This window comes from Thalassophryne amazonica, chromosome 8 (genome assembly GCF_902500255.1).
Source record: "Thalassophryne amazonica chromosome 8, fThaAma1.1, whole genome shotgun sequence".
Classification (NCBI taxonomy): Eukaryota; Metazoa; Chordata; class Actinopteri; order Batrachoidiformes; family Batrachoididae; genus Thalassophryne; species Thalassophryne amazonica.
This window is the reverse complement of record NC_047110.1, coordinates 22,711,932-22,726,089: the sequence shown is the minus strand read 5'-3', so window position 1 is coordinate 22,726,089 and position 14,158 is coordinate 22,711,932. Positions and strand designations below refer to the sequence as shown.

Below are 14,158 nucleotides of genomic sequence, written 5' to 3'. Positions count from 1 at the left end.
TTATTTGTCTAAAAATAAATGTCCAATGTTCCTTATGTTAAACAAGAAATTATCTAATCTGAAATAACAGGTGGTTTTAATTTACAGATGAAAGGTTTCTAAAGAACTATTTATTGATTTATTTAGCTATTTTAATTACAAGTGTTCTAAACTTTTTTTTTAACAGTAATCAGAAATTTTGAGGTAACAAACAACAACAGCAAAAAAAACAAAAAACATTTCCATTTCATTTTTCTTCAGAAAAAGTTTTGTAGAGATCAGTGGTTTCTGCCACTAGTCTTCCATGTTTTGGCCCGACGCGTCGTTCCTACTGGACAGTGCGAAGCTACATCACAACTCAGAGCGTCGAAAGTTGGATTGGGTTGAACTTATGTTTTTTCTTTTGTTCAATAAAAAAAAAAATAAATAAAAAAAATAAAAAAGATTGGGTTGAACTTGCCCGCGTCAACCTGCCGACAAGCAGCAATGCACACTCTCGTCAGAAGCGTCGTTTTAGTTCGGCTTTTGATGCGACGCTGACTCCTCTAAAAAGCAACTCGTCTCATTGAAAATAATGCTTTTTAGACCAATTCCTGATGCCTCTGACGCGTGAAAGGCCCATTAATCTGCAATAATGAGCTTGAAATAGCGCTGATCAAAATGGGATGCAACGTCTGATTTCGATCAAGTCTGAAACCACGTGATCGAGCCCGATTTCCGATCATGTGATTGGATCGGGACATCCCTAAAGAAGACTGTGTCTCTCTTCTGCAAAAACAGTTTAGTTGTGGTTTTAATTGTGGCAAACTTCCCCCACGTCATGCTTCAAGCAGAATTCAATCAGCAGGATACATCTGCTATATGAACCAGAGGTGGATGTCTTTACTGTAGATTTACTGTGCTCCTTTCTTCTCCCCTATACAGTACACCAATATTAAATGCATGAAATGTGACACTTCAACAGCAAAAAAGAGACAGAAAAGGCGGAAGCATGAGGTCGCCACCAATCATTTAAAAAGCTAATACAGTCATTCAAAACAAATGTGAATAAAATCAACAAGCTGCTGAAAACGATAATGAGGAAAGAGCTCGATGTGGGCCAGAGGATACGCAGCACTCTAAAGAGTGTGACAGCAAGAAAAACAGAGGGAGACAAGTGTAAAGAATGAAGAGAGAAGGAGCAGATTCTAGGTAGAGATGCCCGAGGAACCTGCCACTGTAATCAATGCTCACTCCTAATGGGAGCTGACAGTATTGATCTGACGATCGGGCAGTAAAGGTGGCGTGTGCGCGTATATGCGCAGGCCATCCGGAGGAGGACTATCAAGAGTATCCTGGAAGCAGCCAGGGAACTAATGGTCATTTGAAGCTTGCTGTCTATTCCGTCTTGTCTTATCTCACAGTGAAATAGCTTTTTAGATAGATGGCACATGCATTCTGTGAAAGCTGAAGCTGATCATAACACGGGCGTGTCTAGAATAAAGCAGGCGACAGGGAATTAATATCAAAAGTACACTGGTGGATAGAATCAGTGGTAAAACCCACATATTCAAAAATGGATTCCGTACAGCTTTTACTTTTTCTTTGGGTTGGCCAGAGCAGCATACGGGCACGTTAAGACAAACAGTGATTGAGATTTAGCAGACTGGGGTGTTAAATAAGGCCGACAGGGTGACTTGTGGTGCATCAACAGTACTTCAGGCTGTCATGTTGAAGAGTGAGCTGAGTCCACAGCCAAGCCTTTGTTTTATTCCATTTTTATTTCAGTCTTCGCCTGGTCTATGATGTGAAGTGACCACAAGAACATGATCACAGGTATGAGCAACTGAAATGAGTTTCTCCTCACACAATGCACATTATTATGGAATATGGACACATTGCAACTTTTGCACATGCTCCAAGTGCTGCTTTCTAGTGTCATCTCACCAAGAAGTGCTTGTAATGCACCTGCTGCACTCACATTGCAACAGGACGTGTGGAGCTGTATTACCTTGGAAAAAATGTAAATTCATATTACTTTCTTTTTCTTTTACACCGTTACATTCATATTACACTGCAAGTATGCAAGTAAGCAATGTATGTACAGATGTGACACGTCTGAGCGCACACAGTACAGCAACTCATCTTGCAGCTGATTACGGGCCAGAGACTCACTGACAGCTGAAAATGATGGCTCAGTGCACACAATGTGTCACATTAAAAACACAGAGTCCACAGCCAGAACAGGTATATAAATAAGTACTACGATAACTACATACACAATTACACTCAACAAAAATATAAACGCAACACTTTTGGTTTTGCTCCCATTTTGTATGAGATGAACTCAAAGATCTAAAACTTTTTCCACATACACAATATCACCATTTCCCTCAAATATTGTTCACAAACCAGTCTAAATCTGTGATAGTGAGCACTTCTCCTTTGCTGAGATAATCCATCCCACCTCACAGGTGTGCCATACCAAGATGCTGATTAGACACCATGATTAGTGCACAGGTGTGCCTTAGACTGCCCACAATAAAAGGCCACTCTGAAAGGTGCAGTTTTGTTTTATTGGGGGGGATACCAGTCAGTATCTGGTGTGACCACCATTTGCCTCATGCAGTGCAACACATCTCCTTCGCATAGAGTTGATCAGGTTGTCAATTGTGGCCTGTGGAATATTGGTCCACTCCTCTTCAATGGCTGTGCGAAGTTGCTGGATACTGGCAGGAACTGGTACACACTGTCGTATACGCCGGTCCAGAGCATCCCAACATGTTCAATGGGTGACATGTCCGGTGAGTATGCCGGCCATGCAAGAACTGGGACATTTTCAGCTTCCAAGAATTGTGTACAGATCCTTGCAACATGGGCCGTGCATTATCCTGCTGCAACATGAGGTGATGTCTTGGATGTATGGCACAACCAATGGGCCTCAGGATCTCGTCACGGTATCTCTGTGCATTCAAAATGCCATCAATAAAATGCACCTGTGTTCTTCATCCATAACAGATGCCTGCCCATACATAACCCCACCACCACCATGGCCACTCGATCCACAACATTGACATCAGAAAACCGCTCACCCACACGCCGCCACACACGCTGTCTGCCATCTGCCCTGAACAGTGTGAACCGGGATTCATCTGTGAAGAGAACACCTCTCCAACGTGCCAAACGCCAGCGAATGTGAGCATTTGCCCACTCAAGTCGGTGGTACGACGACGAACTGGAGTTCAGGTCGAGACCCCGATGAGGACGATGAGCATGCAGATGAGCTTCCCTGAGACGGTTTCTGACAGTTTGTGCAGAAATTCTTCGGTTATGCAAACCGATTGTTTCAGCAGCTGTCCGAGTGGCTGGTCTCAGACGATCTTGGAGGTGAACATGCTGGATGTGGAGGTCCTGGGCTGGTGTGGTTACACGTGTCTGCGGTTGTGAGGCTGGTTGGATTGTAGCTGCCAAATTCTCTGAAATGCTTGGAGACGGCTTATGGTACAGAAATAAACATTCAATACACAAGCAACAGCTTCGGTTGACATTCCTGCTGTCAGCATGCCAACTGCACGCTCCCTCAAATCTTGCGACATCTGTGCATTGTGCTGTGTGACTAAACTGCACCTTTCAGAGTGGCCCTTTTATTGTGGACAGTCTAAGGCACACCTGTGCACTAATCATGGTGTCTAATCAGCATCTTGATATGGCACACCTGTGAGGTGGGATGGATTATCTCAGCAAAGAAGAAGTGCTCACTATCACAGATTTAGACTGGTTTGTGAACAATATTTGAGGGAAATGGTGATATTGTGTATGTGGAAAAAGTTTTAGATCTTTGAGTTCATCTCATAAATGGAGCAAACCAAAAGTGTTTGCGTTTATATTTTTGTTGAGTGTACATAACAAATAACTAAAAAAACACAGAAACAGACAGTGACGCATTGGTCTGTGCCCTGAATAGATGGGGTGGCGTGGCTGCCGACAGCAGCAGCTTTTGAGATCTCTGGTCCTGGATGTCCCAGCTGGGGAACACCTACCGTGTTTTGAAGGACATGACCTTACAACTCTATGCCTTGACGCGCGTGTGTCTGCTTGCTATACTCACATGGAAATACATAAAAACTTATATCGCCTTTGCAACGGGCTGCAGCGGGCGAGTGCACAGCTCACACTGACAGGCTGTCCCAGGTGACACGGACCATCAGCTCATGTGCCCACGCAGCGGCGATGTGAATGTCACGTCACCCACGTGAGCTCTGTTCCACATGATGACACGGTGTCTGTTCGGCGCCGCACCGCTCACAGGACTATGGCAAGCCAACAGTGTGACAAATACGCCACTTTCAGTTACGTATCACCAAAAATACGCCGTAACAAACACTGTTTTGTCAGTTATTATGGCACTTTTTTTGCCATAATTAAAAACGCCGAAAACTTCCTCTTCTATACATTATCTAATTTCTCTCTTTTTTAAAATACGTTTATCTCCTTATTGATTTTAGGCATTTTACACTCCTGTTATAAGACAGCGATTGTAGGGCAGTGGTAAAGTTTCTGTCTGTTAATCAGAACTTTTGTAAATTGCAGATTCAAATCCAGTGAGCGGCATTTATTTTTTATTTAACCAGGGTTATTTCACTGCAGGGTGCTGTATTGGGTCCCCTTTTATTTATTATTTACATCAACCCAGTGATTTTCACTAATTATACACCAGTATCTAATCTATCACTTTCCGGTGATTGTAGTAATTATTTATATAGCCAGCTGGACACAATAAGACATAATGAGAGTGCACAGCTTCATTCATGTCATTTCATGACTGTACATCTGTGACCATGGTTCATTAACAGAGGAACAGATGGCTCATGCTTGTGTTGTCCACTCAATAAAAGGGATTAAATATTGGAAATTGCAATGTTTTATATGGTGTGTAGTTTTCATTTTGTTTCTCTACAGCAGCAGCGCAATGTGATTCCACATGCTCCAGCTGTTCGCACTGTGTTCCCGTAGCGGGATCATTCATGCCTGCCCGACTGTGTGTCCCTTCCGACGTTGGCTCAATGTGTTCGTGGTTCACTTATTCGCCCTGATTCATACTTATTCCTGCTATGTGTGAAAGGGTCCTTAGATTTGATCTGTTTTACAATCCTTCAATCTTCCACTCCAACATGAAGCTGTCACTTAGTTGATATTTTATGTTACAAACTAGTCTCTATAAAGTATTTCTAGCAAATACGAGTTCCAATTAAAAGTATAGTTTACCCAACTTTATCAAATGAGGTTGCCTGCACCAGAGATTGGGTAAGAGTTCTACAAAAAAGTGTGCCTTGATATAACAAAACTAACTGTACTATCTAAGGTACTGAGTCCTCATTGATCCATGCCTCAGTGCAAGTCTCTTTTTTCATGTATGATTTATTCATAGATTTTAAACACACAAACAGAAATATTTAACACTTCACATTACAACATGTAATACATAACATAACATAATAACATAATAATAACATAACATAATAACACAATAACATATAAATTGAAAGTGCTGTATTTAATATTTTATCAATGAAGACAAAAAATCATGTATATTTGTATTGTCAACTGTGTTGGTAGCATGGCCCAACCAGTGGGTCACCCCTTTGAGTCTGGTCTGCTTGAGGTTTCTTTCTCAAATCATCAGAGGGAGTTTTTCCTTACCACTGTCACCTGTGTGTTTGCTCCAGGGGTTGGTAAGTTTAGACCTTACTTGTGGCACTTGTGAACTGGAAAAGCGTAAAATACAAAGAAAAAACACCATTGTCTCGCACAGACAGACGGATGCCAGGAGGATCAAAGAAGAGCTATGGCAAAATCAAAGAACCTTCAACTAGTGAATGACATAAGACATGTTCAAACAGCAGATTACCTTTGCAATGATATTACATAGCTGGGGTCCATCCTGGGTTAGAGACAGCAGGTTACTGATGGCACTGGCAATGGTGTGTACACTGTCCGATGACTCAATCTGTTTGATCAGCACCTGCAATGCACAAGCTTTGAGTTCTTTTTGTAGCATGGATAGAAATGGGAATTGTCTTTAAATAATAATAACAATAATTATTATAATTCATTTATTTAAAGAGCATTTTATTTAAACAGCACTTTCGAGTGCATTTCAAAATGCTTTCACATCAGCAATCACTCATCAAAATTACCATAACTAAAAGCAATACAACTGAACAAGGATGAGCACAGCACAAATTAACTAGAAAATCCATCGTAACACAAAAACTAAAACTTAAAATGTATTGCATGTATTAATTAAAATGTAGCACACTATGGTAATAGCACAAAACTCTAATTAGACTGAATTATTCCCAATGGAAAGCCTACCCAGAGTCATTCATTCATTCATTCATTTTCTGCCACTTTACTCAGATTCATATTCTTCATTGTCATTGTAGCAACTACAACTAAAGGTAAGGTGCAAGTCTTTTCAGTGCAAATATAAACCACACGCAGACTTAGAAGGCCTGAGTAGGAAAAGAAAATAAACAAAAAATTAACAGAATGAAAAAGGTGTGTTCAAAGGGCAAATAAAAAAAGAAAACAATTATAAGTACGTAGTAGCAAAAAAGAGATTGTACTTTAAAAAAGAGAAAAGTATGTACATAACTGTGGGTATTTCACTGGCTGTGGATATTGCAGGTTCGAGTCGCAGTGGCAGCAGACTAAGCAGTGCATCTCACACTTCCCTATCCTTGGTCAAGACCTCTAACTTCTCCTGAGTAATCCTTTGGCATTCTCAAACCAGCTGGGAGATGTAATCCTTCCAGCATGTCCTGGGGCTTCTCCACGGCCTTCTCCCAGTTGTACAATCCTGGAAGAACTCCCGAGGGAGATAGCCAGGTGGAATCATCACCAAATACCTTAACCACCTCAACTGGCTCCCTTCGATGTGAAGGAGCAACAGCTCCACTCTGAGTTCATCTGGGATATTCAAACATTTTACCCTGTCCCTGAGTATCAGCCTGGATACGCTCCAGAGGAAGGAGGTTCTTGTGTAGGCTAGGTCTTTCAGAAGTTTCCAGAGGACCTTCACAACTCTTTAAGGTTTTCCAGGGCAATTCAGTGGCTTGCCTCACCGTCTGAGCCTGCTCATCACCAGGTGGTGATCATTTTGACAGCTCCACTCCTGTCTTCACCCGAGTGTCCAAGATACATGGTCGCATAACTGATGACACAATCACCAAATCAATCATTATCCTTTGAGGGTGTTGTGGTACCAAGTGCCCAACCCTTAAGTCTGAGTTATAAAAGATTCAACAGAATCATGTTGTCTTATCTCAATGGGTAAACTACATAAAAAAAAAAAATTCTGTGACCCACAGACTTCATCTCTACCTTTGGGAGACACATACAGTGAGGAAAATAAGTATTCAAACACCCTGCGATTTTGCAAGTTCTCCCACTTAGAAATCATGGAGGAGTCTGAAATTTTCATCTTAGATGCATGTCCACTGTGAGAGACAATAATCTAAAAAAAAAAAAAAAAAAAAAAAAAAAAAATCCGGAAATCACAATGTATGATTTTTTTAAAAATTTATTTGTATGTTACTGCTGCAAATAAGTATTTCAACACCTGTGAAAATCAATGTTAATATTTGGTACAGTAGCCTTTGTTTGCAATTACAGAGGTCAATGTTTCCTGTAGTTTTTCACCAGGTTTTCACACACTGCAGCAGGGATTTTGGTCCACTCCTCCATACAGATCTTTTCTAGATCTTTCAGGTTTGGAGTTTCAGGTCCCTCCAAAGATTTTCTATTGAGTTCAGGTCTGGAGACTGGCCAGGCCACTCCAGGACCTTGAAATACTTCTTACGGAGCCCCTCCTTCGTTGCCCTGGCTGTGTGTTTGGGGTCATTGTCATGCTGGAAGACCCAGCCATGACCCATCTACAATGCTCTTACTGAGGGAAGGAGGTTGCTTGCCAAAATCTCGCAATACATGACCCCATCCATCCTCCCTTCAATACTGTGCAATCGTCCTGTCCCCTTTGTAGAAGAGCACCCCCAGAGTATGATGTTTCCACCCCCATGCTTCATGGTTTGGATGGTTTTCTTGGGGTTGTTCTCATCCTCTAAACATGGTAAGCGGAGTTGATTTTGTAATGAAAGAACATGCGGGCTCTATTCTGGTCTCATCTGACCACATGACCTTCTCCCATGCCTCCTCTGGATCATCCAGATAGACACTGGTGAACTTCAAAAGGGCATGGACATGTGCTGGCTTGAGCAGGGGGACCTTGCTGCCCTGCTGGATTTTAAACCATGACAGCATCATGTGTTACTAATGTAATCTTTGTGACTGTGGTCCCAGCTCTCTTCAGGTCATTGACCAGGTCCTCCTGTGTAGTTCTGAGCTTTCTCAGAATCATCCTTACCCCACAAAGTGAGATCTTGCATGGAATCCCAGACCGAGGGAGATTGACAGTCATCTTGTGTTTCTTCCACTTTCTAATAATCATAACAGCTGTTGTCTTCTACCAAGCTGCTTGCCTGTTGTCCTGTAGTCCATCCCAGCCTTGTGCAAGTCTACAGTTTTGTCCCTGGTGTCCTTAGACAGCTCTTTGGTCTTGGCTATGGTGGACAGGTTGGAGTGTGATTGATTGAGTGTGTGAACAGGTGTCTTTTATACAGGTAACAAGTTCAAACAGGTGCAGTTAATACAGGTAAAGAGTGCAGAATAAGAGGGCTTCTTAAAGAAAAATTAACAGGTCTGTGAGAGCCAGAATTCGTGCTGGTTGGTAGGTGTTCAAATACTTATTTGAATCAGTAACATACAAATAAATTATTAAAGAAAATCATACATTGTGATTTCCGGATTTTTTTTTTTTTTTTAGATTATGTCTCTCACAGTGGACATGCACCTAAGATGAAAATTTCAGACCCCTCCATGATTTCTAAGTGGGAGAACTTGCAAAATTGCAGGGTGTTCAAATACCTATTTTCCTCACTGCAATTTCTACATTCTGAGAACACTGAACATGGGCTGGTACATAAGGTTTCACAAGATCTACCAGGTAGGAGAGTGCTAGCTGATTTAAAAGTTTCTAAGTTAATAATAATGCAAACCTTAAAATCGGAACTCTCATGAAAAGGAAGCCAATGTAGTGAGGCAAAAATAAGGATATATGGTCAGATTTTCCTCCTCCTGATTAGGACTAATACTCTAATACTAATGCCTCTAATCCCTAATACCTCTAATACTAGTGTGTTTGTTATTGCTTTCATATTTTATATATGTAAAAGCATAAAATGTATTTGTGGAAAATCATAGTAGAATGAAATAAAACAAGTAAAAATAGGACTATGTGGGTTAATTTGCTTTCAATTGTACACGAGAAGTAAGCTACCATATGTGCACATAGGTTCAAGATTTCCTTTGATCAAATGTATACAAGTATACATTCTAAAAGGTTATGCAAAAAAAAAAAAAAAATCCATTCAGATACATACCCTGATCTCATTGGCTAAAGCCATGTCAATCATGGTGCTAAAAGAATCACTGACATCAGTCAGGATCTCATGGATTGCTTCCCTCATGGACTTCAGGAAGAACTCATCATCAGTGTGAAGGCACCTGTAGGTATAATAGAACCATTTTTTTATATATATATTTTACACAAAGCCAGTGTTTACAAGTTGAAATTGTTCACTATTTTAAATGTTTTACCTCTCTGTAATATTGGTCAGCTCCATACACTTTTCCAGTAGAGATTTCTCATACTGTTGCAAATGGAACATAACAAATGCATTAAACCACTTATGAATGAAGAATATAGAAAAAAAAAACATACCCACAAATGAGGGCAGTCATTTGCAGTCCATGCATTGTTCTAATGGAAAAAGTACTTATCCAAAATTTCAACATTTTCTAAAGTTGAATAAAAATATGTTCATTCGCAAGATGGCGCCACGTGAAGGCGCCCTGGTATTCTGGTGCTCCCTGTTTTGTCTGTTTTTGTGCGTGAATTGTGTGTCATCGTGTCCCTACACCCACGAGGAGCTTCTAAAGATCAAATCATCAACACCCACGGACATTACACCAGTTTTTTTAGTGCCTGCAGTTGAACTGGTTCACTTTTTGGCCAAAAAAGTGAGACAACGGCGGAGAGGAAAACGAGCTGGAGCTCTCGTGCGCCTCAGACAAAGGGGCACGCGCACGCCCCTACCTGGGATATTTCTCTCCAACGTCCGCTCACTCCACAACAAGATGGATGAGCTGGCACTGCTGATGAAGAAGAATAGCGATTTCTCCTCATCTTGTGTACTGTGCTTCACGGAGACGTGGTTAAACGCACAGACACCGGACTGCGCGCTCCAACTACAGGGATTCCGACTCCTCCGCGCAGACAGAGACCGAGCACTCTCTGGTGGAAAAACAAGAGGTGGAGGACTCTGCTTCTATATCAACAACGCCTGGTGCTCTGATGTGACTGTGATCTCCCAACACTACTGTCCCTCTCTGGAATATCTCCTCATAAACTGCAGACCGTTCTACTCTCCACGTGAGTTTAACTCTTTCATACTTTGCTGTGTATATTCCACCGAGCGCGGACGTGCACGAGGCCGAGCGCGCGCTCGCGGATCAGATTATGAGCGTGGAGAGAGACTTTCCGGACTCTCTTGTTATAATTCTCGGTGATTTTAACAAAGGGAATCTCAGTCAGGAATGACCAAAATACGTGGTCTATTAGATAATAAACCGACCCTTTTATTTTCTTTTTAACTATATGGATTTGAATGACGTGCAATTACACCAATCATGCTTGAACCCTCATGCGCATGCGTGAGTTTTTTCACGCATGTCAGTGATGTCATTTCCCTGTGGGCAGGCCTTGAGTGAGATGTGGTCCCGCCCTCTCGGCTGTATTCCTTTGTTTCACACGCTGCTCGAGACGGCACGCGTTGCTTTATCAAACTTTTTTCTCGACCTGTGAGGAATATCCGAGTGGACACTATTCAAGAAATTAAGCTGGTTTTCGGTGAAATGTTTAACGGCTGATGAGAGATTATGGGGTGTTTCTGTCGGTGTAAGGACTTCCCATGGAGCGGGATGTCCTGCAGTGCTTCCAGGCGCCGTCGTCGGCCTGTTTCGACCTGAAAACATCCTAATTTAAGGCTTAATTCACCCAGGACGTCGTGAGAGAACAGAGAAGATTCAGAAGAGGCCGGCATGAGGACTTTATGCGGACATTCCACTGTTTAAGGACATTTTGTAATGAAAGACATGCGCGCAAATTCGCCGAGTCGTTTCCGTGACGACTCGGCAAATCTGTGTGCGCCGCGACAGGAAAAACGCCTCCGTGTTGAAAACCATTTGTAAAATTCAGGCGGCTTTTGATGGCTTTCAACAAGTGAGTAACTGAGAAACTGTTTAACAGCTTGGGCATGTTCCAACTTGCCAGTTAAGGTTTCCAACGGAGGTGTTTTTCCTATCGCAACCCCCCGCGGTCGGGACCGGCCTGACATGCGACTCTGCCCGCATGTTCTTTCATTACAAAATGTCCGTTAACAATGGAATGTCCGAATAAACTCCTCATGCCGACTTCTTCTGAAAGTTCTCTGTTCTCCCACGACTACCTGGATCAACAGAGCCTGAAATGTGGAAGTTTTCAACTTGAAACTGTGAGACGCTGCCGCCTCGAAGCACAGATCGCCGTCAGGCACCGTGGGCCGTCCTTAAAGTGACACTACCAGACTAAAATCTCTCATCAGCTGTTAAAATTTTTACCGAAAACCAGCTGAATTTATCGAATGGTGTCCACTCAGTTGTGCCTTACAGTTTTGAAAAAATTTTGATCAAACAAAGCAGCAGTCTCTGAGCCATTCCTAAACAATGAAAAAACGACGAGAGGGTGGGCGACTCCTCACTCAAAGACCGCCCACAGGCGAATGACGTAACCGACAGGCGTGAAAAAACTCTTGCATGCCCACGAGGGTTCAAGCATGTCTGATGTAATCACACGTGATTCAAATCCATATGGTTTTTGAAAAAAATAATAAGGTCGGATACTTTTCTAATAGAACTCGTACAAACAGTTTGTTAAATGCCCGACCAGAGAAGGGAGCACGTTAGATCATTGCTACACGACAGTGACCGGCGCCTACCACGCGGTGGCCCGTGCAGCTTTGGGACTCTCAGATCACATGATGGTCCACTTGATCCCCACGTACAGACAGAGACTTAAACTCTCTAAACCTGTTGTGAGGACGTCTAAAGTGTGGAGCAATGAAGCTGTAGAGGAGCTACGCGCGTGCTTGGCCACCACGGATTGGGATATGTTTGAGGCTTCAACAGACAGTCTAGATGACTACACGGACACTGTGGCGTCATATATTCATTTCTGTGAAGACAGCATCATCCCACAGCTTACCAGGGTGAGATATAACAATGACAAGCCCTGGTTCACACCTAAACTCCAGCAGCTCCGTCAGCAGAAAGAGGTGGCTTTCAGAGAAGGAGACAGAGACAGCTATAGAGGTGCAAAGTACAGATTTAGCAAGGAGGTGGCAAAGGCTAAATCCATGTACAGTTCACGTCTGCAGCAAAGGTTCTCTGCCAACGACTCGGCCTCTGTGTGGAGGGGGCTGAAAGAGATCACCAACTACAAGCCCAAAGCACCTCGTTCTATTGACGACCTGAAGCTGGCCAACAACCTGAACGTCTTCTATTCACGCTTTGAAGACAAGGACTCACACCTCCCCACCCCCCCACACAACTGGATATTCAAACACTCTGGACCTCCCCCCTCTCACTGCTGCCCTCCCCACTCCCCCTGTTGCCCTCTCGGTCCAAGAGGATGATGTGAGGAGACATTTCAAAAGGCTGAATCCACGTACGGCTCCGGGCCCAGACTGTGTCTCTCCTGCCACCCTGAGACACTGCGCTGATGAGTTGGCCCCAGTCTTCACGGGGATCTTCAACACCTCCCTGGAGTCATGCCATGTTCTAGTCTGTTTCAAGTCCTCAATCATAGTTCCGGTCCCCAAGAAACCACGCGTCACTGGACTTAATGACTACCATCCTGTGGCTCCCACCTCTGTAGTCATGAAGACCTTCAAATGCCTGGTTTTATCCCACCTGAAGTCCATCACTGACCCCCTCCTGGACCCCCTGCAGTTTGCCTACAGAGCCAACAGGTCTGTAGATGACGCCATAAACCTGGCCCTGCACTCCATCCTGCAGCACCTGGACTCCCCAGGAACCTACGCTAGGATCCTGTTTGTGGACTTCAGCTCTGCATTCAACACCATCCTTCCAGCTTTGCTCCAGGACAAGCTTTCTCTGCTCCACGTGCCCAACTCCACCTGCAGGTGGATCACAGACTTCCTGACGGACCAGAGTCAGCGTGTGAGGCTGGGAAAAAATGTCTCAAACACTCGGGCTCTCAGCACAGGATCTCCACAGGGCTGTGTCCTTTCCCTTCTGCTCTTCTCCATCTACACTAACTGCTGCATCTCCAGCTACGACTCTGTAAAGCTCATCAAGTTTGCGGACGACACCACCCTCATTGGATTCATTTCGGATGGGGATGAGTCTGCCTATAGGAGGGAGGTGGACCGGCTGGTGACCTGGTGCAGCAGCAACAACTTGGAGCTCAACGCCCAGAAAACAGTGGAGATGATCGTGGACTTTAGGAAAGCCACAGCCCCCCCGCCCTCCCTCGCCCTCACCAACAGCCCCATCACCACTGTGGTCTGTCACCGCTTCCTCGGCACCACCATCACCCAGGACCTCAAGTGGGAGCTCCCTCATCAAGAAGGCCCAGCAGAGGATGTACTTCCTGCGGCAGCTGAAGAAGGCCAAGCTGCCTGTCCAGCTGATGGTGCAGTTCTACACGGCCATCATCGAGTCCATCCTCTGCTCCTCCATCACGGTGTGGTACACCGGGGCCACAGCCAGGGACAGACACAGACTGCAGCGCATTGTGGCCTCTGCTGAGAAGGTGATCGGCTGTAGCCTTCCATCTCTCCATGACCTGCACGTCTCCAGGACTCTGGGCCGAGCAGGTCGGATCACAGCTGACCCTTCTCACCCTGCACATGGTCTATTCAAACCACTCCCCTCGGGCAGGAGGCTACGGTCCATCCGGACCAGAACCTCCCGCCATAAGAACAGTTTCTTCCCCTCTGCCGTTAGACTCATGAACACC

General features: G+C 44.0%; 1 protein-coding gene across 3 annotated transcripts in view; it reads right to left on the bottom strand.

Moving 5' to 3' along the window:
• LOC117515351 (protein inscuteable homolog) overlaps positions 1–14,158 on the bottom strand; it is a 208,059-nt gene that overhangs the window by 67,646 nt on the left and 126,255 nt on the right. For all 3 annotated transcript variants that reach the window (XM_034175871.1, XM_034175869.1, XM_034175870.1), the window contains exons 4-6: positions 9,676–9,728; positions 9,459–9,582; positions 5,867–5,980 (exon numbers count right to left, since the gene is read on the bottom strand). In XM_034175871.1, the coding sequence (XP_034031762.1) occupies positions 5,867–5,980; positions 9,459–9,582; positions 9,676–9,728 (291 nt within the window). The remainder of the gene's footprint in view (positions 1–5,866; positions 5,981–9,458; positions 9,583–9,675; positions 9,729–14,158) is intronic.